This window comes from Aspergillus glaucus (assembly GCF_001890805.1).
Source record: "Aspergillus glaucus CBS 516.65 unplaced genomic scaffold ASPGLscaffold_3, whole genome shotgun sequence".
Classification (NCBI taxonomy): domain Eukaryota; kingdom Fungi; phylum Ascomycota; class Eurotiomycetes; order Eurotiales; family Aspergillaceae; genus Aspergillus; species Aspergillus glaucus.
In genome coordinates this window covers 1,219,988-1,243,620 of record NW_019170455.1, presented here as the reverse complement: position 1 = coordinate 1,243,620, position 23,633 = coordinate 1,219,988, and the positions used below count along the sequence as shown (strand labels likewise).

Genomic DNA, 23,633 nt, shown 5'->3' with positions numbered 1-23,633 from the left:
ATGTACGGAGTAAAGCAAACGAAAACAGCCAGGGTAAGTCAAAATAACACATTGACAGATTGGATCATGACAGTATAATTGATGCCTGTTCTATTTCCGTTGACACATGTCCTGACTGTATCCGGATAGATTGACGTACTGTGGCAATGCTGTCAGACCGTCTCATATCTAAGCTGATATTTAAATAGCCATTGTGCAGTTAACCCAGTTAACAACCGTTTATTTTGTCGTTAAAAAGCAGAGTTGTACGGAGTACTCTGTATCGTAACTATCGTTGATATCATCGATAGCGGCCGGACATTTCCACTTCTTGGCTGAATTCATCTCCGAACCACCTCGCATCACCCAAGTACACAGCTACAATGGTCTCCCACCGAGACCAAGAAGTCTTCAGAGAAGACATCCGCAATCGCCGACGCCTCAGCGTAACAGAACGCGAGGCCCTTTTGAAGCCATACCTCCCCGATCCCTCCGACCTCCCGCAGCGCAAGAGCAGGAAGGCGTCGATTTCGCGAAAGACACCTGTGCGGACATTCTTCAAGTCCCAGATCCACCAGCTGACATATACGATTATCCACATCTTCTTTGGGATTGCTGTTCGGTTCATTCAGAGTTATCATGCTGTTGTGGATCGGATCTTTGCGATTGTCTACTACCATCATCGGACGCCGGAGTTGATTAGGAAGGATGTCAAAGGGTTGAAACGGTTACCGGAGCATTTGAGTGTTATACTGTCGCTGAGGAAGGAGGACGATGCGCTGGCTGTGTTGATGGACGAGGTAGCCGAGTTGGCTGCTTGGAGTACTGCATCTGGGATCCCGACGTTGAGTGTGTATGAGAAGACTGGTACGTTAACCCTCATACCTATAGCTCTGTGCGACTGCTAATGGCACAGGAATCCTCAAATCCTGCATCCCAACCCTCTACGAACTCGTCACCAGCAAACTCTCCTCCTACTACGGCACTCCCTCCCAACAACCAAGATTCCAACTCTTCGCCCCCCACCACCCCGTCTACCAAACCTCAACCCCAACAGACACAGACCCATCCAAATCTAACCCCGAATCCCTAACTCTCCTCCTCCTCTCCTCCACCGATGGCCGCGAAACCTTCGTCGACCTAACTAAGACCCTCGCCGAAATGTCCCAGAACGGCAAAGTCTCGCCGCAAGACATCACCCCAGAACTCGTCGACGCGGAAATCAGCGAGATCACCACGCATCCCGCGCAGTCGGGTGGTGGCAGCGACGGTGATTCTGTTTTCATAAAGCCCGAGCCTGATCTTCTCTTGGTATTTGGACCTTTCTTGAAACTGGATGGGTATCCGCCGTGGCATATCAGGCTTACGGAGATGTATTGCACGGGTGATACGGGTAATGGGTTGACGGGGTATGGCGAGGCGGTTGAGTATCAGGGTTTCGTTCAGGGGTTGTGGCATTTTGCTGGGGCGCAGATGAGATTTGGACGGTGAAGCGGTTGGACTGGGTTGGAGTGTAGCATTTCCGTTTTTGTTGCGTTTTGATATATTGAGCATTAAGTATTGACAACGAAGCATGTTGGGAGTTTAAGAAGTCAGACCGGTAGAAACTATCCTACTATGCCAAAGCTGACCTTGGATATCAATGCATTATATTACTTATTGGACCGTTTTGCTATTGTAGATCCAAGTCAAGGCATACCCATCGAACGCCGACCATGCTAAACTATGCTATGCTATTATTCTATACAGTACATCCAATTCAAGAATGATTCCATACAGAAACGAAAACCCAAATGTCCCAAAAGTTCAGTAGATTCGCATGTCCACCTCCCTGGCCGTGTTGCCAGATGAAACCAATATCGGTCGATAAATTCAAGGGCAGATGGGCCCCAATAAATGTCGTAATATCTTGTCGTTTCAAGTCGTTCGTGCTGAACGGACATCCATAGTCGCCGGCACGAGACTCCGTCTCAGAAGTCTCGGGTGCCCAGTCACGGCGACTCGAGTTCGAAATCCAGATATCTCTGTTGACGTATCCCATGCAAGCGAACATCATCCCGCCTGGCCCATAGCCTGCCACTGCGGCAAATGAGCACGAACACACTCAAGACACCGCACCACCTCCATCCCCGTCTCCGTCATCCCCTCCACAGCACAGCACGAACAGATCTTCCTCGCCTGTCTAATTTCCGAATCCCGCCCATTAACATCCTCCTGTATCCTCTCCGAGTCATCCTTAATCAAATAATCCCCCCCAAGATTAACAGAACCCCGACAATCGATAGCATCGCACTGCCTCAGACAAATGTAGCAAGCCCGCTCACCACACAAATCACAGTCCGCGTACGCATCTAGCAATTCCCTCGTCGTAGGCCGTCGATAACAAATATGGCACGGCCGCAGCGAAGCAGCAGAAGTACATTGATTCTGCTGATGAGGCGGGTAGGACAACGGGACAATAGTTTTCGGTGAGACCGGCGGCGAGGAGAAATTCGAACCTGGGGGGATGTACAGATTCGGAGCTAAGAGTTTAGCTGGAGTCGGTTGGTTATCGGACCCGGGCCCAGGCCATGGTTGTTGGAGGACTCGTCGCTTTCGAGGAATGCATCGGTGACGGTGGGGAATTTCTGGGGTTTCTTTTGGTAGGTCTGGGCAGTTTAGGCGGAATGAGGGATTCGAGGTATGGAGATATGCTGGGATAAAGGTCGTGTTGTATCTGTTGAGATAGCGATTCGATTAGCTGATTGAAAGCGACGTCCAAATTTTCCTTTCACTTACGGATCTGCTAAGTTTGTAGATTCCTCCTGCAATGCGTTTCTCTTGCGCTTTTTGAGGGAATCTTGTTGCTCAGACAGAATGCCTGGCATTGCTGAAGAGACGTTATCTGTGAAGCACCCTGTTTGATTCATGGGTGAAAGGAGTTGGAGAAAGTTGAAGAGACGAAAGGTAAAGGAAAGGGTGAGGAATTTTCTGTAGAATGAAGGAAATCCCCTAGTAGTGGAGTATTCCACCGGACAGAGAGAAAGCGAGGGAAAGAAGAATGAAAGAGAAAGAAAAGCATCGAATGCCCGAAAGAGAAGAAATGAAGCTGGATAACACAAGATACTGTAAAGTACGGTAATCGATTAGATACGGGGTAACGTACGATAAGCTTAACCTTTTCGGGACTAGCACAGGCACTTTTTTGCAACACATGATCCACACGCTAAGCCTATTGTGGCGATAGTGCAGCCTTCTTTTCATGGTAGTTATCATGTTATTTTCTAACTAACTATATACAGGTCTCTATATTACATATCGTTGCCAGAGATCACTCCATCCAATCGAGACTGAATAGTCTTCTCGTCAAACGGCCCGTTCTCGCCAACGTAATTCCGGAGTACCTCCCAAGTCATCAGCCGTCGCGGTGCTTTCCGGCCGGTCATCAGTTCGAACTGCGCAATACCCTGTTCTAAGACATTATCGAGTCCGTCTACCAAGACCCATGCGCGTCCGGTTTCACTCCGGATGCGACGCATTTGTCGCAGGAGTGGCGTGTTGAGCGGCTTGTATGCTAGCTCCAATATCACTCCGCCGGTTGGACTCCCAAGCCATTGTGTAGGCATCTCAAAGTTCGCGGGTTCGCCCATATCTGGATCGGCCGGTACGCATGACGCAATCAAGCATGGAGAACAGGCATCCGATGGCCATTCCTCCTCTGTCGACTGTAGAACCCGTACAACGTCCGGTGAATCGGATTGTGATGACGCCCATGAGTTGAAGTGGCGGGCCACCTCTTCTGCCCGCGACAGGGTCCGATTGTAGATAAAGATCTTCCGACATCCCACCCGGAGCATCGCGTAGATAGCAGAGCGGGCCATACCACCCGCTCCAATCACCAGGCCCGTTGTTTTCAGCGGACTGATGGCGTTCCGGGGAGACAAATTGCGATTGATGCAAGTCATAATACCCACCCAGTCTGTATTCTCTCCATACCATCCCAGTACGGGGCCTGCTTGGTTGCGACGGCTCGCCTGCTCTTGTAACGGAAACATGGTGCCGTCAGCTCTACCCCGGAGTGGCATGACTGTGTTGATGGCCCCGATGGCTTCGGCATGTCGGCTTTTCGAGGCGAGCTTCTGGTACACCTGCTCTCGCCAGGGTTGGACGACACTGGAGCCTCCGAAATTAGGATCCCGTCCTAGTCGCTCTAATACCGCCAGCGAAGGAGACTCGGGGATTCTGTAAGTGTGGTTCATTCCGCAATGGCGGAAGGCAGCATTGTGCATAGCGGGAGACAAACTATACCCTACGTGGGCTCCGAGAATGCAGAACTGGAGTGGATCCAGTATGTAGCTCTGATACAACGCTTGCACTGCGTCTCGCGATGTGATTTGAGGATCCCGCTCGTCGCTCATAGTTCGTTTAATCGCCGGATGAGTCACGGAGGTGAGTATCGAATTGAAAACCTGAGAGGTGCGTCCAAGGCGGCCGATATTGTAAGCGATCAATGGCGGATGCGTCCCGGGTAACGACTGGACGCGGTTTTTGAATTTGAATACAGCGGCATTATCTTCGCGCTCTGTTGCGACACGGTGAATGCGAACCAATTGGCAATCGAGTTGCTCGACTTGCAGATAGCGGGAAAGGCATTCGTCATCCTCCCATGTCACATCCGACGACGGCTCAAACACATATTGGCCGACAATTTTGGTTGTTCCCCTGTTGCGGATTGTATTGCGCACCTGCGATTGGTCTTGGCCCACATCTACGGCCAGATATTCGACCGCCAGTCGCAGACCATGTTCCAATATGTCGAAGTATGCTGATGTATCATCATTCTGTGAAATTCCAGACGACGTCGTATCGACAGAAAGAAGAATAGGCGTCCGGGCATTTCTGCGAAGCAAGGATACTTGCTGGCTCAGGGTGTTTGCCATGTCTGGGTCCCAGCGGTCAACGCAAAGCTCGATGGCATCTCCCCCGGACTCAAGTTCAGCAAGATCGATGACCTCCTCAATCAGATCAGACAAACGAATAAATATAGCATGGGTGTAGGACCTAAGCTCCGGAGGCGTTTCGAGCAGGACAAAGGGCGAATCGTAGCTTGAATGGTTCGCATTGGCACCGGTGACCAAGTGGACAAAGCGGGTGAAGTCTTCCTTGGCTTCCTTGAGTTTGAAGGAATAATTCGCAGAACGTCGATCGGGCGACCCTTCGTCAGATTGAGCTGCTATGCTCGAACGATCTTCGATATTGTAGAACTCGAAATTGGAGCATGTTCGATGTAACGAATCACCTTCGCGGAGTAACCGAACAGACTGATCCTCCAATCCCAGCAGGTCCTGGATATGGCGAATGTCACGGACCAAATACACAACCGGATTTGTCGCACAGTATAGACGAAGATGTTCTTGGACGGGTCGAGTGAGACTGCCCAAACCACACTCGATAACGCAGTGTTTCCGATGTTTGTCGAGCATCGTTTTCAGAACTTCGATATCGCGACGCTGGAATTCCTGGCTCCCGTGAAGTTTGAGATACTCTTGTCGCGTTTGCCCTGTAACCTCTCTGAAGTAGTGGTCCTCGGTGATGAAGCGTCGCTTCAACGCAGTAGCGGCCACAAAGCCCAAGGAGCGCTTCCCGCACCCCCGGATGCCAACCAGCACCAGGGAAGCATCGGTGTCGATTTTTCGATGAGTGCCTTCACCATTGCGAAGGTTCATGATGACAGCTCGCTGCGAACGGCTTGTTTAGAGGATGGATTCGGCGGTCCTGTATAATTGCGACAGGCTCTAATCAGGATCCCATAGCTTCAATCAATTGTTAAAAAGAGTGCAAGCGCTGAATCCTTCCTCTGCCTACTATGTAATCAGAGGCAAAAGTCCACGACAACGGGATAAATGATGTCTTGCGATACTGGAGTTGGAGATATCGTCGCGGCAGTTCGCAGCTCGCATGCTGCGGGAATGGTGGACAATTGGCTGCTGCGGCAAGGATATGAAAGAGAGGTCGAGAGGGAGCAGTGACATGCGACAGCACTGAGCCACAAAATGGGCGAGATAGCTTCTTACTATGGAGTTCTACAGTAGTCTCGGATGTTGGAGAATCAACTGCCGTCACTGCATATGGCGGAATTCCAGCGATTCACCGCCCTCGGAGCTACCATCCGGCTAAGTACTTTGCCGATGTCATCCATGCCAAAGTGGATGTGTTCTAGGAGTTCCTTGTGCAGTACATTATTATTAGTTTGCGAAGAATGTGGGATAGAACCTGGCAAAGACCCATCGTGTTCTAGAGTAAAGGTGTGATGCAATTGGGGCCTGGGCAATATGGGCATTATGCGGGGAGTCCTAGCTCCAAATACATCGAATGATATCAATGGGCAAGTGTCTGTCAAGCAGAGATATCTATCGTAGTACTCTGAGTACTCCGTACTCCGTACTTTGGCAACCGTTATTATGTGCCGGCTAACTCTGCATGGCCATACTCTCCTACTCCGTGCTCATTCCCGATATACAGCAACACCTCATCACCACTACCGACCCGGGATGCCGAGAACAGTCCTCAGTCCAACACCGTGGGTCAAATCGAGACCAAGACTTCTGATCAGCAACGTCAATCTGAGTTCGGATCATTGGCTGCGGCTACTCTGTACGTTGGATATGGTATATTCAAGACGTCCAAATTGCTCAGTCTCACTTTCTCAACATTATTCTCACGATGACGACAATTTTCTTCTGTGGGACCTCCTACAACACCCGAAAGCGCCCATTCAGGATCAAGACACCAGCGGTTATATAACTAATGAATAATAGAAACCTCATTGAGTCTTTTTTTCCCTTGTTTGAAATGACCGATAATCGGCAGTTTCCTATAGTAGGAAAGGTGCATTCTTGATTGGCCGCTCTAGCAACTGGACCCCTCTGCACTCTGCTTTGTACGGGGAGATAGTAAGGATGCCAATATATTCATTCTCCAGAGAATAGACTGCCCATTGTACAATAACAGGAGAATACACAACACTACTTCTCTTGACTTGACATGCTACTACTATGTAGTACTCTTTTCTTGTACTCTTAGGTACTCCGTATAGTAGAAAAGTCCCACAGCATCGTGGAGAGTGTGGGGACGTCGAGTGTGGAGACTAGAGCGGCCACATCCCGGGCGACTCCCCGAAAACATCTCGGTCTCATTCCTTTGCCTCGGACGGCTCCAACTCTCGATTGAGCGTTGCTGGATTAGTGCTCGTTCTTAGAAAACTACGGAGCGTTCCGTCCTGCTTCTCAGGAGTACTCATCTTCTGTATTCCGCGTTTTGTTCTATCTTATCCTATTTCGGGATCCGCTCTCGGACAATACAGAACGAGAGAGAAAAAGAGCTGGTCAATCAGACTATCTCTGATTATCGAAGTCTCGTGCTGAGGTCGCTGCTTGGCTGGACGTCAGTTGCGTTGTTCCAGTTCGTTGGAGGCCTGCCGAGAAAAGCCGCTTTGGATACCGACATGCGGCCGCATAGTTTGGCGACATACGCGACAACTGCTCTTGGGCCCGTGACTACCATCCGGTCTTATCGCCATCGTTCTTATTCATTGCGACTCCTGTCTTTGGTCTTCAACTCTTCTGCCTTTTCTGCAACTTCATCAAACGCGTTCTAATCTTCTGTGTCGTTGGGACCCGCGTGTTCGAGTCCTATCTTATCTGTCGCCGTTTCTACATGGCGCTCTGTTCGCCATAACTAACCCTCTTCCATGGACGAGGGTTCCGATTCAAAAGCCCCTCGACGCAAGAGGGTCTCGAGGGCCTGCGACAGGTGTCGCAGTAAAAAGGTTGGTATACCTTTCCGCAGTGGAGACGATCTCCCCAGAACACGCCTCGCATCTCCTGTACACTGGTTCTGACATGGAATGGTAAACTTAGGATAAATGTGATGGGCTTCGTCCTGCTTGCTCAGCCTGTCAGGCCTCTGGTCAGACGTGCTCATATGACCCCAACGCGAAGAAGCGCGGCCTGCCCGAAGGTTACGTTCGGGGCATGGAGAAGCTCTGGGCCTTGTCGATCTGCAACATCGATGGCTTCGAGGATACTATGCTCTCCCTCTTGGGCACAACACCAGAATCAGCCGGCCGGAGGGATAGGGTGATGTCACTATGGTCTGATGATGGCGCATCGGAGAGTCTGCATGAGTCTTGGAAAACTAGCCGTCTTTACAGTGCACTCGAGAAGATGCTGTCGTCAAACTCGGAATCGTCACCGTCGCAGACCTCTGGGAAACGGTCCCGAGCGGATAGTGCTTCTATTTCCAGCAGTGAATGGGGTCTTCGGGTAGATCAAAGCACGACTCCTCGACTTGATGCGCCACGCGTGGTCTCCCCGTCCGCTTCTCCCCGTCTCAAGAGGTCTCGGTTATCTTTACCAACAGATGGTCGAGCAGCCTCGCAGCCACACAGTAATGGCCTTAATACATTGCAACTTCCTCCGCAGACGTCCCATCTACTGGACGTCTATTTCGCCGCCACCCATTCCTGGTTTCCGATCGTAGCGAAACATAACATCCTACGAGCATCCTACCTCTATGCGAACTCACCCCTGACCGTTACAAATGTATCCCCTGGTTCCGGCGATCATGCAGCACTATGGGCCATCTTGAGCTATACCGTTTCTCAGTCTCGGGCCAACCAACTCGACGGTCCATCGGGTCTCCTTGCGAAGACGAAGGGATACTATTCGATAGCGCAAAGTTTGATCCCGTCTGAGAACGAGCATCACGAATTGGGTCATGTGCAGGCGTTGCTACTATTGACCTTGGTGAACATTGGCCTGGAAGAGTGGACGGCGGCCTGGCTGATGAGCGGCAAAGCCGTCCGGATGGCTATCTCCATGGATCTTGGGACTTTAACCGACACTCGGCGGTCAGAGGAGCTCCGACAGGGTAAAGCGACTTTCTTGGGGTGTTTTGTAGTTGACTCCTTGCTGTCGTTCCGTCTCTCTCGGAGACCTTGTATGCACCCGCGGGATCTGTCGCCCGTGGGCTTGTTGGAAGAAGATGGCCTGGAAGAGTGGAATTCTTGGGCCGACGTCTTGCCGCCTACGGGGGCAGCACAGACAAAGAACCCACCACGGAGAGGTCCTCTTCTTGCTCTCAGCTGTTTTAACCGTCTGGTTGAACTGGCGAGTGTGCTGAATAAGATCGCGCGAGACTGTTCTGCCGGGCCGAACAGCCATGCGTTTGCGCAGCAGATGGTCTTGGAACTCAAACAATGGGATGACCACCTGCCTTTGGGATGTCGACTAATCGGCGCCGAAAGTATTTACCCGGAGCGGCATTCCGCTCTGCTTCCGCACCAGAGCTACCTGGGGTTGGTATATGCTGCTACACTCCTATGGCTATATTTACGTATTGCACCTCAGGAGCTAGGTCTGCATCACTCACAGCGGCCCGCCACCGAAGGCGCAAAGAAACTGCTGTATCGGGCGCTCCCGATGATCTCTCAGCATTTGGATAACTTTCCAATGTGTGGATTGCCGCCAGTATTCGAGTTGTCTCTGCGCACCATCACTGAGCAGGCGTTTGCGCTGCGTACCATGATCGAGTCAGATTCGTTTCCGTTTTCACAATGGACGGAGGCACTGGTCAAGCGGACGAAGGAGCTCACTCCGACGTGGCCGGCCTATGCCACGCTGCTTACTACTATCGAGCGTTGGTATCGGTCAGGCAGCCTGTCCGAGGTTCCATCCATGGCGATGCAAGGGACAATCAATATTCCAGGACTTTCCCCGGGGTCTGTGTCAATGACAGGAAGTCACCTACAGAGTAGTAATTCGATGCGGAACCCGGCAAACATGCCGGGAGCTGCGAAACAGGACTTGTCCTCGTCGATACTTGGTATAGCGATGCCTGCGGATGGACAGTATATGACTCCGAAGGACACTACTATGGAGAATGCAGACCTAGCAATGACAGATGCGTCATCTCTACAACAACAACAACAACAACAACAACAACAACAACAACAACAACAACAACAACAACAACAACAACAACAACAACAACAACAACAGGTCGATAGTGCTTCATTCGCAGAAAAACTTGCACCGACCAATGGGTTGCAACCTTCAACGCAGCCACAGCCGCCCACACCTGATTCGTCAGTGTCGAACCAGATGAGGACCATCCCCAATGACCGACCGTCACATTCTGAAAACATGGCCGGACCCAGCGGCTCCAACATAGGAGAACCGCAAGCATCAAACGGCGCCATCGATGCTATCTTCGAAGACCTCGCATATCTCGACACAACCGAATGGGCCAATAACCGCGAGGCAGGACTGAAAGAATTCGGCTTTATCGACGACAGCACATTCCAAGCGTTCTGTCACGATCCAGACCGTCTGGTGGGATCGCAGCCATTAATCCATCCGCCGTCTATAGCTGATATATGGCCACCACCGGGGTTCTTCCCGGAGACTTTTCAGGATAACTCGGATGACCGAATGGACACTTGATGGATTTGGAGACTCGTATGAGTTGATCAAAGTAGATAGTGGGTTGTAGACCCTCATGTAATATGATTGGACTGTATTTAAAAGTTCGTGTTTCTTTGGAATATGATACCCATGGTGAGTTGCAGTCTATCGACTGGCGTACGGAGTACTTTAGGTTAATACGTGGATAGATGAATAAAGAGATTTGAATGATTTGGAATAGACCACGGTATCTCGGTGCCTTTTTCTACCGAACTTGCTTTTCAGAACTCTCTTGTCATGACTATTAGGCTTCACGTGCAGCTAAGGAATTGGTTTGAAAGCCGGAAGACAGAGCACTGCACCTCCGGGCTGCTAGGCTCAGAACATTATCTGGATTGGACATCGATCAGTCACGAGTTCTCGCATAATCACTGCGATCGTCTTACGTGTCATACCGAACACACATATCCCTAATGCCGGTAAATTTGCACCCCCCCCCAAAACAGCATCATTCAGCTAGAGCTGAAAAACCTCTAAACTCGATTGCACCCGCAAAACCCGAGATCAAAAACACCGCCTATCGGGCAACTAATGGCGGACTCCGAGTCGGAGTCCGATGTGCCGTGGCTTGCATATCTGCTTCAACACTACCAATAGCATCATCATGCCAAGGATGAATTGCATACTTCATCGCCATCTGTATGCCAGCTGAATAAAATCCGATGATAAACAAACTGTGTGATGCTTATGCGTATGCGTATGCGTATGATACGTGTACTGTCGGGGTTATCTGGTGTGCGACATTGACCCGTCTATATAGACCCGTAGATCCCTGGATTATTATCATACGGAGTCAACTTTGTCTGTGAGAATTATTCGATTGTATCATTATGAGTTCGCCTTTGGATAACCCGGGTGCCGCTCTTGCGGGTATTATCACGAACGTGAGAGATGGTTCTCGAATTGATGTTTCTGTGAAGCTGACGACACTATAGCCAACAAGTCTGGGATTCATCCCGGTAGCTGTTCACTTTGACATCTTCACGATCCTTGCGCGGGCTGGAAAACCTATCACCGCTGAAGAGGCGACTGAGATTAGCAATGCGAAGATTCGTGAGAGGGCAAAGGGGGAGCCAGAGTTAGGTATGTCTGTCTTATCTGGTTCCAAGTGTCAAGCTAACAAGCGCAGGTGTCAAGTTAGCTGGTTTGTTTGACTTCTAATTGTGGTTGGATAGTTTCTCACTTTTATAGAGGACACACTCTACATCATGACAGGACTGGGTTTGGTCGACCAGGTCTCTGAGAATGTCTTCGGTGCGAATGCCATTACGAATCATTTGGCTGATTGGGAAGGCGCAACGAATGGAGCCCTTCACTTGTTCGTGAATCTCCCCGAAGAGTAATAGCACTGCTGACATCCCCAGTACCATCGAAGGCCTCCTCGCCGGAGCATTCACGTACTCGAAACTAAAAGACACCAACTTCGCCTACCCCTTCGCGGAAGCTGACACCCCAATGCAATACGCCCACAAACGCCTCGGAAATGAAGTCCTCTCCAAAAAACACACCTACTCCATCATGGCAGACGAAGGCCGAATGGACAGCTTCAACATGTTCATGGTCCAAAAGTTCTCCAAAATGCCCAAAGCCCCAGAAAATATCAAGTCCCTCGGCTACGACCTCGACGCCGCCATCTCCAGCGCCCCCAAGGACTCAGTCGCAGTAGTCGACATTGGCGGCGGCCACGGCCACACCCTGCTATCCTTCAAAGAAGCCTACCCCCACCTCAGCGCCGACAAGCTAATCGTCCAAGACTTCTACGCAACCGTCGACACAATCCCAGGCCTCACACTGATGAAATACAACTTCAAAGACACGGCCCCGCAACCCGTCCAAGGCGCACATATCTACTGCTTGCAGCACATCCTGCACAACCACCCGGACCTAGAATCGATCGCTCTCCTGCAGAAGACCGCCGCTGCGATGAACGATGATTCACGCTTGTTGATTATCGAAGCCACGAAGAATGCGAATAACGCGGCGATGCATGCGGCTATGGTTGCGCTTTATGGGGGCAGGGAGCGAAGTAGTGAGGAGTGGAAGCTTATGGCGGCGGTGAGTGGGTTGGAGGTTACGTTTGAGAGCTATCCCGAGTTTGGGGAGTGTTTGGTGGAGATGCGGAAGGTTCGACGCAGTAAATAGGAGCTTAGCTCGATCAGGATAGATTCATCGATTTGAGGATTTAAATGTGACTGATCACAAGGTAAAGGGCGAGATCGTTCTCCCTTTCTGGTATGACAAGGGACTATTCTAGGGATAGCCATAACCCTTAGTTGAAACACATATATCACTTAATGCTTGAATAGTAATAGAGGGCTACTGGCCCGAGACCCTTGCGTACAGCCAGGTCAATAGATCTATTCTGAAGAATGGAGTGAGATGAGCTCGCAATTGGGATCATTTCACGAGCGCGCACCGTCCATAACGGCTTTGAACTTGAGTTATCATATACGCGAGATCCATTGACACTCATTAGCAGATTGGATATGAATATGGCTCATTCGTCAAAAGATAACCAGCTTCTGTACAAGACCAGAATGAAAGACTAAGCCAAACCCCTCCCTATACCACTATTCAGGCGCTTCTACACCCCTTGCTACCTTTCCATCAATCACTCCGCTTCGCCTGCAAGGTTGTGACAAGAGGGATACCTGAAACCCTCATCTCACTGACAAGTCCTGACACATATACCAACCTGCCTTAAGTCTGAGGGAATTGTAGTCAGACTAGTTGGAGTATAAATAAAATGTCACGCCATATTGATTGTTGATTTTGTTATTTCGTGACTGATTGAAAAATGGAAGAATCAAGAGCTAGTGGAGACGTTGATATTGGCGAGTGAAACATTCATCATTATGTTTCTAATTTAACTAACTTGACTAGGTACGGGGATATTCATAGGATGTTGGGTATGTATGGCTTCATTCAAGCAAAAGATGACTGATGTACTGACAGTAGCCAGTTTCTCACTGCAACAGCTGGGATAGCCCTAATCCTACGATATGCACTCAAGACATGGGTCTGCTGGTTCCTGCCTCGAACCTTTATCCCGGATAAAGTCTGGGGATTGGAAGATCTCCTAGTCTTCGCTGGTTATGGCTTCGACATTATACAAATGACGACTGTTGAGTTGAGGTTCGAGTCTCGATCAGATGGACAGAACGAGGTTATTGACATTTGTAGCTCTCAATGGGGTCTTGGAAGGCCCTTCCAGTATCTGGAGCCATTTGAACAATCTCGGGTATTGAGATATGGGCATATTTCACAGCCATTTGGTATATACCCCGACACCCTTATAGATGCCTGCTGACTCCGTTAGGTGTGACTGCCGGAATGATCTCTCGTACGGGGATGGCTTGGACACTCTTGACCTGTTTCACGAACAGGCGAATGCGTCTGAGCATTCTTGCCTGCATCGTGGTTCAAGTGGTGGTCAATAGTGTTGTGGTATTGCAGACTGTGCTGCAATGTGGACCGTATCCTTATTTTCCAGTGGGTGCTTCGTGTTTTATTGTCAAGAAGTGTGCTAATTTGACGGGTTAGGCTAATAGACTGGAATATTTCCACTATATGTGGGATGCACTTCCAGCTGACGGATCAGTGAAATGTCAATCTCTCTCGGTACAGATGATAATAGCTTTCGTGCAAGGAGGTATCTACGTTCCCCCATTTTCATTTGGAATAACCTGCTAACAATGACAGGTGTCAATGCAACCGTCGACTTCTTACTAGCAGCCATTGCGGTGATCGAAATCTGGCAATTCTTCTTTCAAGTACTCCGGCAGAACCCCGGTGTATCGTTTTTATCGCAATTCCGAGATATAGGTGGCAGTGTACGAGTTCGCCGGGCGTTGCAGACTCTCGCAATTAGTGGTATTCTGCTTCTTGCAGGGGCTGCTTCGATTGTGAAGGCATATGTAGGTTATCCTTGATCGGGTTTGTTGGGCATGGCTGATGATCGTTTAGCACCTTAAGTCATCTGATGATAGATCGGGTTTTCCTTGTGAGTTTTCCTGCTGGAGCAATTCGTGGACTCAAATAAGCTCACGAATGTGACGTTCAGATAATATGGTTGATAGCATTCTCGGGGCAAAGTAAGTAGAAAGACATTCTTACATCTGTCAACACGCTCACAGACCACAGAATCGAAAACAGCAGCATCCTCCTCGCCTCATGCGCCCATACAACCCACCTCCTACGAGTCCTCATCTCCTACTACCGCGAAGGCCAATACACAGGCTACTTCTCAGACAACAACCGCGCAATGGAAATGCGCCATTGCCGAGACAAATCCGTCAGCACAGTCGACAGCGACATCACCCTCAATGACATGGGCTACTACCGACAATCATTTTTCGGCCAGTCATTCCCTCGGAGATATGAGAGTCAAGCGTGCAGGGCGACGCCACCGACACATGTCCTCAATGATTGTGTCACAGTGGTTACTGATTTTATTGTGGAGGTTAATAAGAGACAGTCGAGGGCTTTGCATTCTTCAGGAGGTCAATTCCAGCCTGGGAGAGAGAGTTTGAAGGATGAAGAGGCGAGGATGGAGAGATATATATAGTTTGGAAGGATTGGATTGATGCGTGATGATGACACGGCGTATATCGATGCATTCAAAATAGAGATAGAATAGACTCGATCATGCCCTACTATACTGGCGATATTCTCGGGAACTTTCCACTGTCTGCTCTAATGTGTCAAATATCTCGTCGACATCACGTGCAGATATGCCGCGGATCGTCAGCGGCGATATCAACGCGTGTCGATAACAAGAATACCCCCAGACAGTGCCATCATTCGAATTGAAGCAATGGCACTCACATTCCTTTCCCTAAAACTACCAGAATGAAGCGAACATCCGCCTTCCCTCTTCGCAGGGGGTCTACATCCTCCGAAGACGAACCCGACTTCTTCGACCTCCCCGAAGAACCGCTCCTAGCGATCGTGAAACGACAACTGCGACGCATTCGAACCTGGGTTGTTTTCGCCGTTATTCTCATCCTAATCCTCTACTACAGACGCGAACGACCGAAGCCGCCGCCGCTACCGCATATCCAATACAACCTGGTCGATTGGTCGCGCTATGCTTACAGCCAGTATGCGACATCTAGTGCCTATCTTTGCAACGCTGTGATGGTTTTCGAGGCCTTGCAGCGGCTGGGGAGTCGCGCGGATCGAGTGCTGTTTTATCCAGAGAATTGGGATACGGAGATTGCGGATAGGGATGATAGGGATAGTCAGTTGTTGGTGCTTGCCCGGGACACATATGGGGTGCAATTGGTGCCGATTGATCTGGATTTGATCAAGGAGGGATCAGGTAGGTCGATACGGAGGAACAAAATTGGACGAGAAGGCTGACAGATTGGGTTAGGCTCCGGCGAGTCGTGGGATAAGAGCGTCTCCAAATTGCTCGCGTTCGGCGAGACGGAATACAAACGGTTGATCCATCTTGATTCCGACATCACCGTTCTGCAGAACATGGATGAATTGTTCTTTCTACCTCCTACCACCGTCGCCATGCCCCGGGCGCATTGGCTACTACCCGAGTCCAGACAGTTGTCGTCCTTGTTGATTGTGATCGAACCGTCATACCGCGAATTCAACGCTCTCATGGAAACGTCCAAGGCAGCTATGTTCGGTCAGGTTGAGACCAACGCATCAGATACAACCCTGTATGACATGGAACTACTGAACAACCGCTATGGTGATTCAGCCATGGTGCTCCCCCATCGCCAGTACGGCCTTCTCACAGGCGAATTCCGTGCCGAGGACCACAAACGTTTCCTTGGAGATGCGCAAGAAGAGTGGAACCCCGACAAAGTCTTGGCCGAAGCCAAACTGGTACACTTTTCTGATTGGCCCATGCCCAAGCCCTGGGTCATGTGGCCGCAGAAGCTTCTCCCGGAAATGTTGCCGAAGTGCAAGAACAACCCTGGCACACCTAACGAGAGCGGATGTCGGGATAGACAGATTTGGAGGCATCTTTATGATGACTTTCGACGGAGAAGAAGGGTATGTGCATGTGTTGTACCATGGATCGAGGTCCGTGCTAACTTGTCATGATTTGTAGGACGTTTGCAAGATCCTGAGTTATCCTGCGCCGGATTGGCCCCCAGTGGAGAATCCTGAATAATTGCTTCCTTATAGTGTTGGGCGGCGCATGGGGCGGCGTTTTATTGTATCATAGAATCTTGGCTGACTGTATATTCTATAGACAAACTGTACATTATCAGATATGAATTGACTATCAGGTGACCTTGGTAGTGCTTATCATCCCGTGGTAACAGATACGGAATAATATACATGATGGATAATGAGATCACCAAAGTAAAGCCCTAGCACGACAAAATATCGTCCACGACCTTTTCTTCGTGCTTTACCCACTCGAGCATTCGGTTTGGGCCACCAAGCCCTCTCTATCCCTACCTTGCTCTGCCCTACCTTGCCCACAGCAGCAACAATGACCACCATCCTCGAGCAAGCCCAGATACAGAGCAACCCCGTCCTAGAGGCAGTGTACGCTCAACAAACAGCCATGATGACTGCTCAAAAGCCCGAAAAGATGCGGAGCACCTCGACGCAAGTGGTCACCCGCAAGCAAATCAAGAACAAGAACCAAGTGAACTCAGACTGCAATTGCTATGAGAACGAGACCGTGGACTACCGCTCTTTCTTCCGCAAGTCCGAGTTCATCATGTAAGTACCATTCCCTACAAATGGCCCTCAAGTCTGAGCTTGACGAAAAAAAAAAAAAAAAAAAGCAACATGGGCAGCTTCACCCTCCGCAACCCCCTCTACATGACCCCCGAACAATCCAACTCCAACCTAACCCACAAAGTCTCACGCGCCCGCAAAGCCGCCAAACACGCCCGCAAAGGCGCCCGCAAAGCCAACAAAGCCGCGCAAAAAGCCCGCGCCAAATCCGACAAGATCCACCTCAGCGCCGTGGCCGCTAGAGACGAGATCTCGCATGCGCAGCGGATGACTACGGATGCGTGGGGGGAGGTTGATCAGGCGGAGGCGGAGCATGCGACTGCTATGAAGTGGGCTGCGTTTGTGGAGAGGGAGGGGGAGGGGGTTGGGGAGATGGCTAGGGGGGTTAGGGGAGCGGCGAGGTTTGCGGGTGAGAAGGCGGAGTATTGTGACCATCGATTTCGTTGATTTTGCTTTTTGTGACTTTGGTTTTGGAGTTGGTTCTTGTGAGTTGAGGATTGAGGACTTGATTTTGAATGACTTGTGTGGTTTGCGTACGTTCGCGTTGGTTTCGACTTGTGTGTTAGGGTTTGTTTGCTGTATCGATGCTACGAGACGAGTTATGATTTGGATGTCGCTTATTGGCTTACAATATTATATTAAACAGCTTATGCTTACAGTTCAATTGATATTTACTATGGATCACCATTCCAACCTGTAACCCTAGACATCCATGCCAGCCCGGAAATCAATTCCTGGATAACTTATAAACAAAATGCCAGCTGAAACAACTCAAAAAATTAGTCCGGCCATTCATAACAAGTCCGGACAACAGACGCAATCCAAACGCGGCCGTGCCATTTGGTATGCATGGCGGGAGATCGGAATGTTTGTTTTCGTCCAAATTGGAAGGTAGCCCAAACAAGCGGACATATATTTATCGAATGCCAAATGCTCGACTCTATTTATTTGTTCCTTACATTTTGTAGCCATTGCTGTCACCGGATACTCGATCACCATGCGGACCACTCCGTTTAGCTATCTCGCCCCTCTGCTCCTCGCACTATGTTCACCAGCACTAGCCGGCAGTCCCCGCGATGAAATCTCCTTCAGCTGCCTCCCATTGACAATCGAAATGTCCGACCCGATCATGTTCCCCGGAAACGAATCAGACCATCTCCACCTAGTAGCAGGAGGAACAGCATTCCAGCGAGCAATGGCGGACGATACAGCTCGGAAGGCTATAGGGACGACATGTGGTATTGAGATTGATAAGAGTAACTATTGGGTTCCGGAGCTGTATCATCAGACGGAGGGTGGCTTTGAGCTTGTGGATGTTGAGGGGATTGTATGTACCGTATCGGTTTGGGTTGGGTTGAGGATTGAAGTGGACTAACGGGGTTAGGAACTGTATTATATGAACCGAGCGTGTAATTATACCGAGGACGCGACGGCTTGTGATTCGGAGCATGAGGTTGCGATTGCACCTCCTGATGGACTGAGAATGGTCGCTGGGAATCCTTTTCTTCGGTGAGACATGTCCGAATGAATGAAGAGGACAGGACGCTGCTAACATGCATGAGGACGTATAACGACTCAAACCCGGCCCAGCAAGCAATATCACACATGTGCATAAGAGAGGACGGATCTTCAAATGAAACGAAACACCTCCCCCAAGAGCCCTGCTCGCTCATGCGATCCCAGGTCTTTTTCCCATCATGCTGGGACGGGAAGAACGTTGACACCCATGACCATCATAGCCATGTACGTCCACAACCAACATTATAAGCCAGTAACTAACAGAATAGATGTCCTACCCCGCAATCGGCCACTACAACCAAGGCGTCTGCCCTCCATCCCACCCAATAGCAATAATCTCCATCTTCGCCGAGTTTCTCTTCAACACAAAGCCCTACCCCGACTACGACAACCTAGTCTATGCAATGGGCGACCCAACCGGCTACGGTCTGCACGGGGACTTCGTCAATGGTTGGACGGACTTAGATGCGCTACGGGATGCACTGGTGACATGTACGGGTGAGAAGGGTTTGACTGATCCAAGTTGCTCGGTTACGAAGAATCAGCATGGTGTACTGGCGCCGCAGTCTAGGCCGATGGAGGTGCATTCGCCTAAGGGGGAGAAGGAGGTTGGGCAGAATGGGCCGATTCCGAAGTTACCGGGGGATAATCCTGTGACGGGGCCTGGGGATGAGGGGGAGTGGGTGGGAAAGAAGAGTGGGAAAGAGGGTGGAAAGGAGAGCGGAAAGGAGAGTGGAAAAGAGGATGGGAAAGAGGATGGGAAAGAGGACGATGAGAAGGACCAGGACAAGAACGATGGCGGGTCCAAGCCGAAACCAAAGCCGAAGCCGACGTCGGAAGATGAGGGCTTTGGGAAGGGATGTTGGTTCTGTAATTGGGGAGGGTGGAAATGACCGGTTCCGTGATTTTGTACATATTTTTCATTGGACAGGATACATAAATGGCAAGTAGTTGAAGTACACTGGAACACTGCTGTTCGGGAACCATGTACCATTATCGGTGATCACATCTGTGTTGCAAGCTAGCTAATATAAGATACGGCATTAGAGGCATGAAGCTAAGGAGCAAAGTAAACCGTCTACCCGAGAACCTGACAGACATCCTGCTAGGCTTGTGGATTCATGTTAGTTGCCATTGCCTGCCTGCTGGGTGATCCTCCTTGTCTTATAACGAATCGGCTCAATGTCGTCCTGGGGGCCACGTTTCTTCTGCGCCTTCCCATGACTACCACAATCATGTACATCACCATTCAGCACCGGGCAGCTCAGAAGAACTCGCGAGAAGAAATCAAGCGATGCAATTGCCTGATCACCAAATGATTCCCATTCAGGGAGGCACAGAACAAACATCCATGCTGAGAGCCTATATATGAAAGAAGCAGAACAGGAAAGCACTTCTCCTTGGGAAATGTAAGGTCATAGCAAGAAAGTTCTTCCCATTCATCCCCATCCTTCATTTCGACTTTTGGCTGGTTGGCGCGGCCTCGCATTGCTGAAATCAAGATCGCAAGTTCTCCAAGCAGAATAGAGTCCTCTGTACCATGGATAGGCTGATAAGGAGAGACGATGACGTGGGGATACGGGTTATCTTTATCATCTAGAAGTTCCAAGACTAGCTCACTTTTATAGTTGGACTCGCCCTTGGTGCGTCGGATAGTCGCCATACAGTCCCGTTCCTGAAGCTCGGAAGAAAAGAGGATGACTAAAATTGTCAGCTAAGTCTCTGCGCTGCAAAAAAGGGCCACTTACTAGAGGTCCTTTAACATGTGCGTGGGATAGACATGTCCACTTTGCCTCGATATGTAGGCCCAATCCCGTACATAGAGTTCTATCTGGTGCGTGTAATTCTCCGCGCTTATGTCACGCTTCACGTTGTAGTCTGGAAACGGGCTTCCATTCTGTATGATAAAATCGTCGAGGAGATAACTCTGAAGTTATTCAAGGGACATTGGATTGAATGGGCCTTCAGAACCTAGGTTCTCGAAGTCGAACTGGCCAATCCGGAGGATGTTGTAGTCATTCAGGACATTGTCATCAACTTCGCCATCCTTGGTTATGTTTGCGCTGTCTTCCACGAGATTATCCCACAGGAAATCCAAATGTCTGCGCACCATTAGATTTTACAAAGGCATGTTGTGAGTTATTGCGATTTAGACGTAGAAGTCGCCAGAATTTTGTGCTAAGTCGCTCCGCGCAGGCACCTGTGCCAGGCACCAGCACATACCTGAGGCCACACAAAACATCATCACGACCTCTAAAGCTCGAGACCTGTGGGTTTCCAACCAGTGAATCACAGGCGGTCAAAAACTGCTCTGTTAACAGGATGACAGGCAACTAACGAGCATCGCCTGTCAATAGATAACGCACGTCAATGGCGCCGCGATAGACAGCCTCAGCTCGTGTACCCCATTCCCTTCCTCCACCACTGCCATACACCACGCTGCTCCATCAAACCCCCAAACTCCTTTACAGTTTCCACCTCAAACAGTCCAGCTTTAGATGTCTCCTCGGTTTTCTTCTTAGATCGCGACGGCTCAATTCGTCCACCGTTCGAACTGCCCGTCTCATCTGCCATGACATCCGGCCGCGTAACAAGTTGAAAGTCCTTATACCGCAGATTCCGCACAGTATTTACCCATGACTCAATAGAGTCTTTCTCCTTGGACTCGACGTACATGATTCCCGGACAGCCGCCGGAGCGAAGAAGGACGAAGCAGTTGTATGCGTCGGCAGCGCGTTTCAGGGCGGAGACCTTCTTGCGGGACGTAATATGGTGGGTTCGTATGAGGGCGTTATATAGCGTTGTCTGCATTCTCAATTTTTGAATTCGGAATGAGTTGAACCAGAACTGCTGGAATGTTGTCAGTCTACAGATTCAGTTCGTGGGTCCCCTTTTGTTTGCATTGTTTGTATATGATGTCATGGGGTCAGCGCTGAACAGCCAACCTAGGGCGTCGTATTATGTCTCTATCATCTGTTATCCGAGCTAGCGATATCTACTATACCTCTACTTTGTATACAGACGCCAATTTCAATGTAATACTTGCTACTCAATAAGGTCGTTTACTTAGGCCGGGAAGAGCGAGATGCAATTGAATGCGCAACATTGAAATGTCGACTCATAATAGACGGACAAAAAGTCCAAGAGGATTGAGTAATCTCTTTCTTAACTGTCCCGGCCCATCGTTCCTGGTGAAGAACATTCGCTGGTATGGAAGGAGCAAGCGTTCTCCGATGTTCTAACGTGGAATATCACCTCGAACAGGGACAAGAATCACCATATTGGACGCTATCATCGGTTTAGTTGACAGGCACTTGAGATCCGATGAACTCAATTTCCTATTTCGTCACAACCTGGTCACTATGAAATACCTCGATCTGGCATGAGACACGAGCATTTGAGATTCTTGCGGATATATAAAGCAGTTTCTTTTGTTTCTGTGTAGTGACGAAGACCAGAATCAGCATGACGAATCTATACGACCTATGCTGGTTGTGGGCTTGTTTATCGGGCGATACATCCACCCAAAATCACTGACGATACATACCATGTGTGTCTCTGCGGAAAGAGAAATCCTCTGAATACACGGGGACTGACGTGATGGTGACCTGGGAAATAAACCGTGCATGTATATCAATCCTAATTGCCCGGCAAGTTCTTTACGACAGACCACATTGCCATCATACTTCGACTTCGAACTTCAGAAAACAACCGACAAAATTGGCAACGACATGTCTTCCGGAGCCGAATTGGCCAGAAAGGTCGTCCAGGACGTCTCTAGTGACGACCTGGACAAGTGGGTGAGATCAAGCACGCTCACCAACGAGGTGGAAGAGGTAAGACACGAGGGACCTTTCAGAAGAACAATCACAGTTGACCGATAATAGTCGGTAAGGGGTCACATCCATCAACAATTGACCAGTTGGATGTTCTTCCGCAAGCTCGCGGCCGACTGCTTCCGTACTAACATTTCCCTTCATGGGTATGGAATGTATGTAGCATCTCCTCCCAACTCGCATCCCTAAAACTAACCCAACCGTACAGGCTCTGGGAACGATGCGCTCGAGAGTGTCTTATCGACATGCACTGGCTTGAAAAGTACCTCGTTGCACGGGGAGGCCGATGCAAGCCCACCGCAATCGAAGCCACCCAGATCGAATGGCCAGACCATCCCATCGAACCGCTTGGTCCCTGCATGGAAGCCTTTCGAGTCCAGAAGAAGCTAACCGATGATATCGTGCGGCTAATCGCACTCGCGGACAAGTGCGAGGACGCATCATTGTCTGACGCTCTCCAAACGCGATTCCTGCGCAAGAACACCAGACAGGTCAAGAATATGGGTGACCTGCTCCAGCAGACTGCACGGGTGTCGAAGCAGCCCGGAGTCGGTCTGTATCATTTGGATAAGGAGCTGCGGTGCCACAAGGGTATTATTCCTTGGACTTCGACTAATGATCCTGACTGCCAGGATAAGGGCATGGAGGAAGTTACGAGCTTGATTAGCGAGGGTCTTGTACTTCAAGGACAGACTAGCCAACATGGACACAAGTAGAGTTATTCAGTAATGAGATATTGTGCTAGCCTGAAGTGCAAGGCTAATCAGATCTTAAGCATTAAATATGGAGCTCGTCAAGTCCTGCCAATATGATAAAGAAACCACCTGCAGGAATAGAGTGTCAAGTATCAAATATAAAAACAGTAATGATGATGATGATGTCTTCCATTTTATAGAGCATTTGTCACGGAGCATAGACATTCACTGAGCATGGACATTCACTGAGCCTCGCTTAAACCCCTCGCACACATTAGATAGCTCGTCGCCGGCAGGCCTGCCTCTTTCCTTTTCTCTCCTCATGTTAGAATTTTGTCAGATAATCTACCAATATACTCATATTGCTCGAGACCGTCACA

At 49.8% G+C, this 23,633-nt stretch overlaps 12 protein-coding genes across 12 annotated transcripts; 8 read left to right on the top strand and 4 right to left on the bottom strand.

Moving 5' to 3' along the window:
- Positions 1–362: 362 nt before the first annotated feature.
- ASPGLDRAFT_32460 (ditrans,polycis-polyprenyl diphosphate synthase) lies at positions 363–1,470 on the top strand (the record flags this gene model as incomplete). Its single annotated transcript, XM_022544177.1, has 2 exons — positions 363–846; positions 896–1,470. 2 exons carry the CDS (start codon positions 363–365, stop codon positions 1,468–1,470), a joined length of 1,059 nt encoding a protein of 352 aa, XP_022404683.1.
- Positions 1,471–1,777: 307 nt separating this feature from the next.
- On the bottom strand, positions 1,778–3,059 carry ASPGLDRAFT_1014607 (uncharacterized protein). Its single transcript, XM_022539417.1, has 2 exons — positions 2,758–3,059; positions 1,778–2,695 (listed from the first exon to the last, which is right to left on the bottom strand). The coding sequence occupies exons 1-2, from the start codon at positions 2,886–2,888 to the stop codon at positions 2,032–2,034; spliced, it is 795 nt and encodes a 264-aa protein (XP_022404682.1). The 5' UTR covers positions 2,889–3,059; the 3' UTR covers positions 1,778–2,031.
- A 159-nt stretch (positions 3,060–3,218) lies between these two features.
- Positions 3,219–6,016, bottom strand: ASPGLDRAFT_43092 (repressor protein). The gene has a single exon (XM_022545741.1). The coding sequence runs from the start codon at positions 5,682–5,684 to the stop codon at positions 3,270–3,272; it is 2,415 nt and encodes an 804-aa protein (XP_022404681.1). The 5' UTR covers positions 5,685–6,016; the 3' UTR covers positions 3,219–3,269.
- Positions 6,017–7,708: 1,692 nt separating this feature from the next.
- Positions 7,709–10,463, top strand: ASPGLDRAFT_32457 (putative C6 transcription factor; the record flags this gene model as incomplete). Its single annotated transcript, XM_022544176.1, has 2 exons — positions 7,709–7,786; positions 7,878–10,463. 2 exons carry the CDS (start codon positions 7,709–7,711, stop codon positions 10,461–10,463), a joined length of 2,664 nt encoding a protein of 887 aa, XP_022404680.1.
- Positions 10,464–11,314: 851 nt separating this feature from the next.
- On the top strand, positions 11,315–12,626 carry ASPGLDRAFT_119224 (putative O-methyltransferase; the record flags this gene model as incomplete). The annotated part of the gene is made up of 4 exons (XM_022540027.1): positions 11,315–11,368; positions 11,420–11,585; positions 11,676–11,802; positions 11,849–12,626. 4 exons carry the CDS (start codon positions 11,315–11,317, stop codon positions 12,624–12,626), a joined length of 1,125 nt encoding a protein of 374 aa, XP_022404679.1.
- Positions 12,627–12,963: 337 nt separating this feature from the next.
- Positions 12,964–15,171, top strand: ASPGLDRAFT_79685 (uncharacterized protein). The gene is made up of 10 exons (XM_022550031.1): positions 12,964–13,318; positions 13,368–13,393; positions 13,447–13,619; positions 13,668–13,759; positions 13,804–13,976; positions 14,028–14,136; positions 14,187–14,401; positions 14,451–14,487; positions 14,548–14,578; positions 14,628–15,171. Exons 1-10 carry the CDS (start codon positions 13,282–13,284, stop codon positions 15,049–15,051), a joined length of 1,317 nt encoding a protein of 438 aa, XP_022404678.1. The 5' UTR covers positions 12,964–13,281; the 3' UTR covers positions 15,052–15,171.
- Positions 15,172–15,274: 103 nt separating this feature from the next.
- Positions 15,275–17,107, top strand: ASPGLDRAFT_79684 (uncharacterized protein). The gene is made up of 3 exons (XM_022550030.1): positions 15,275–15,807; positions 15,862–16,502; positions 16,561–17,107. The coding sequence occupies exons 1-3, from the start codon at positions 15,336–15,338 to the stop codon at positions 16,621–16,623; spliced, it is 1,176 nt and encodes a 391-aa protein (XP_022404677.1). The 5' UTR covers positions 15,275–15,335; the 3' UTR covers positions 16,624–17,107.
- Positions 17,108–17,251: 144 nt separating this feature from the next.
- On the top strand, positions 17,252–17,884 carry ASPGLDRAFT_43084 (uncharacterized protein). The gene has a single exon (XM_022545740.1). The coding sequence runs from the start codon at positions 17,289–17,291 to the stop codon at positions 17,649–17,651; it is 363 nt and encodes a 120-aa protein (XP_022404676.1). The 5' UTR covers positions 17,252–17,288; the 3' UTR covers positions 17,652–17,884.
- Positions 17,885–18,201: 317 nt separating this feature from the next.
- Positions 18,202–19,615, top strand: ASPGLDRAFT_118702 (DUF1996 domain-containing protein; the record flags this gene model as incomplete). Its single annotated transcript, XM_022539980.1, has 4 exons — positions 18,202–18,531; positions 18,589–18,713; positions 18,767–18,947; positions 18,992–19,615. 4 exons carry the CDS (start codon positions 18,202–18,204, stop codon positions 19,613–19,615), a joined length of 1,260 nt encoding a protein of 419 aa, XP_022404675.1.
- A 78-nt stretch (positions 19,616–19,693) lies between these two features.
- On the bottom strand, positions 19,694–20,446 carry ASPGLDRAFT_1012690 (uncharacterized protein). Its single transcript, XM_022539416.1, has one exon. It carries the CDS (start codon positions 20,383–20,385, stop codon positions 19,987–19,989), a length of 399 nt encoding a protein of 132 aa, XP_022404674.1. The 5' UTR covers positions 20,386–20,446; the 3' UTR covers positions 19,694–19,986.
- A 317-nt stretch (positions 20,447–20,763) lies between these two features.
- ASPGLDRAFT_43082 (uncharacterized protein) lies at positions 20,764–21,413 on the bottom strand. Its single transcript, XM_022545739.1, has one exon. The coding sequence runs from the start codon at positions 21,396–21,398 to the stop codon at positions 21,114–21,116; it is 285 nt and encodes a 94-aa protein (XP_022404673.1). The 5' UTR covers positions 21,399–21,413; the 3' UTR covers positions 20,764–21,113.
- Positions 21,414–22,453: 1,040 nt separating this feature from the next.
- On the top strand, positions 22,454–23,274 carry ASPGLDRAFT_118219 (uncharacterized protein; the record flags this gene model as incomplete). The annotated part of the gene is made up of 3 exons (XM_022539942.1): positions 22,454–22,558; positions 22,610–22,713; positions 22,767–23,274. 3 exons carry the CDS (start codon positions 22,454–22,456, stop codon positions 23,272–23,274), a joined length of 717 nt encoding a protein of 238 aa, XP_022404672.1.
- Between the last annotated feature and the right edge of the window lie 359 nt (positions 23,275–23,633).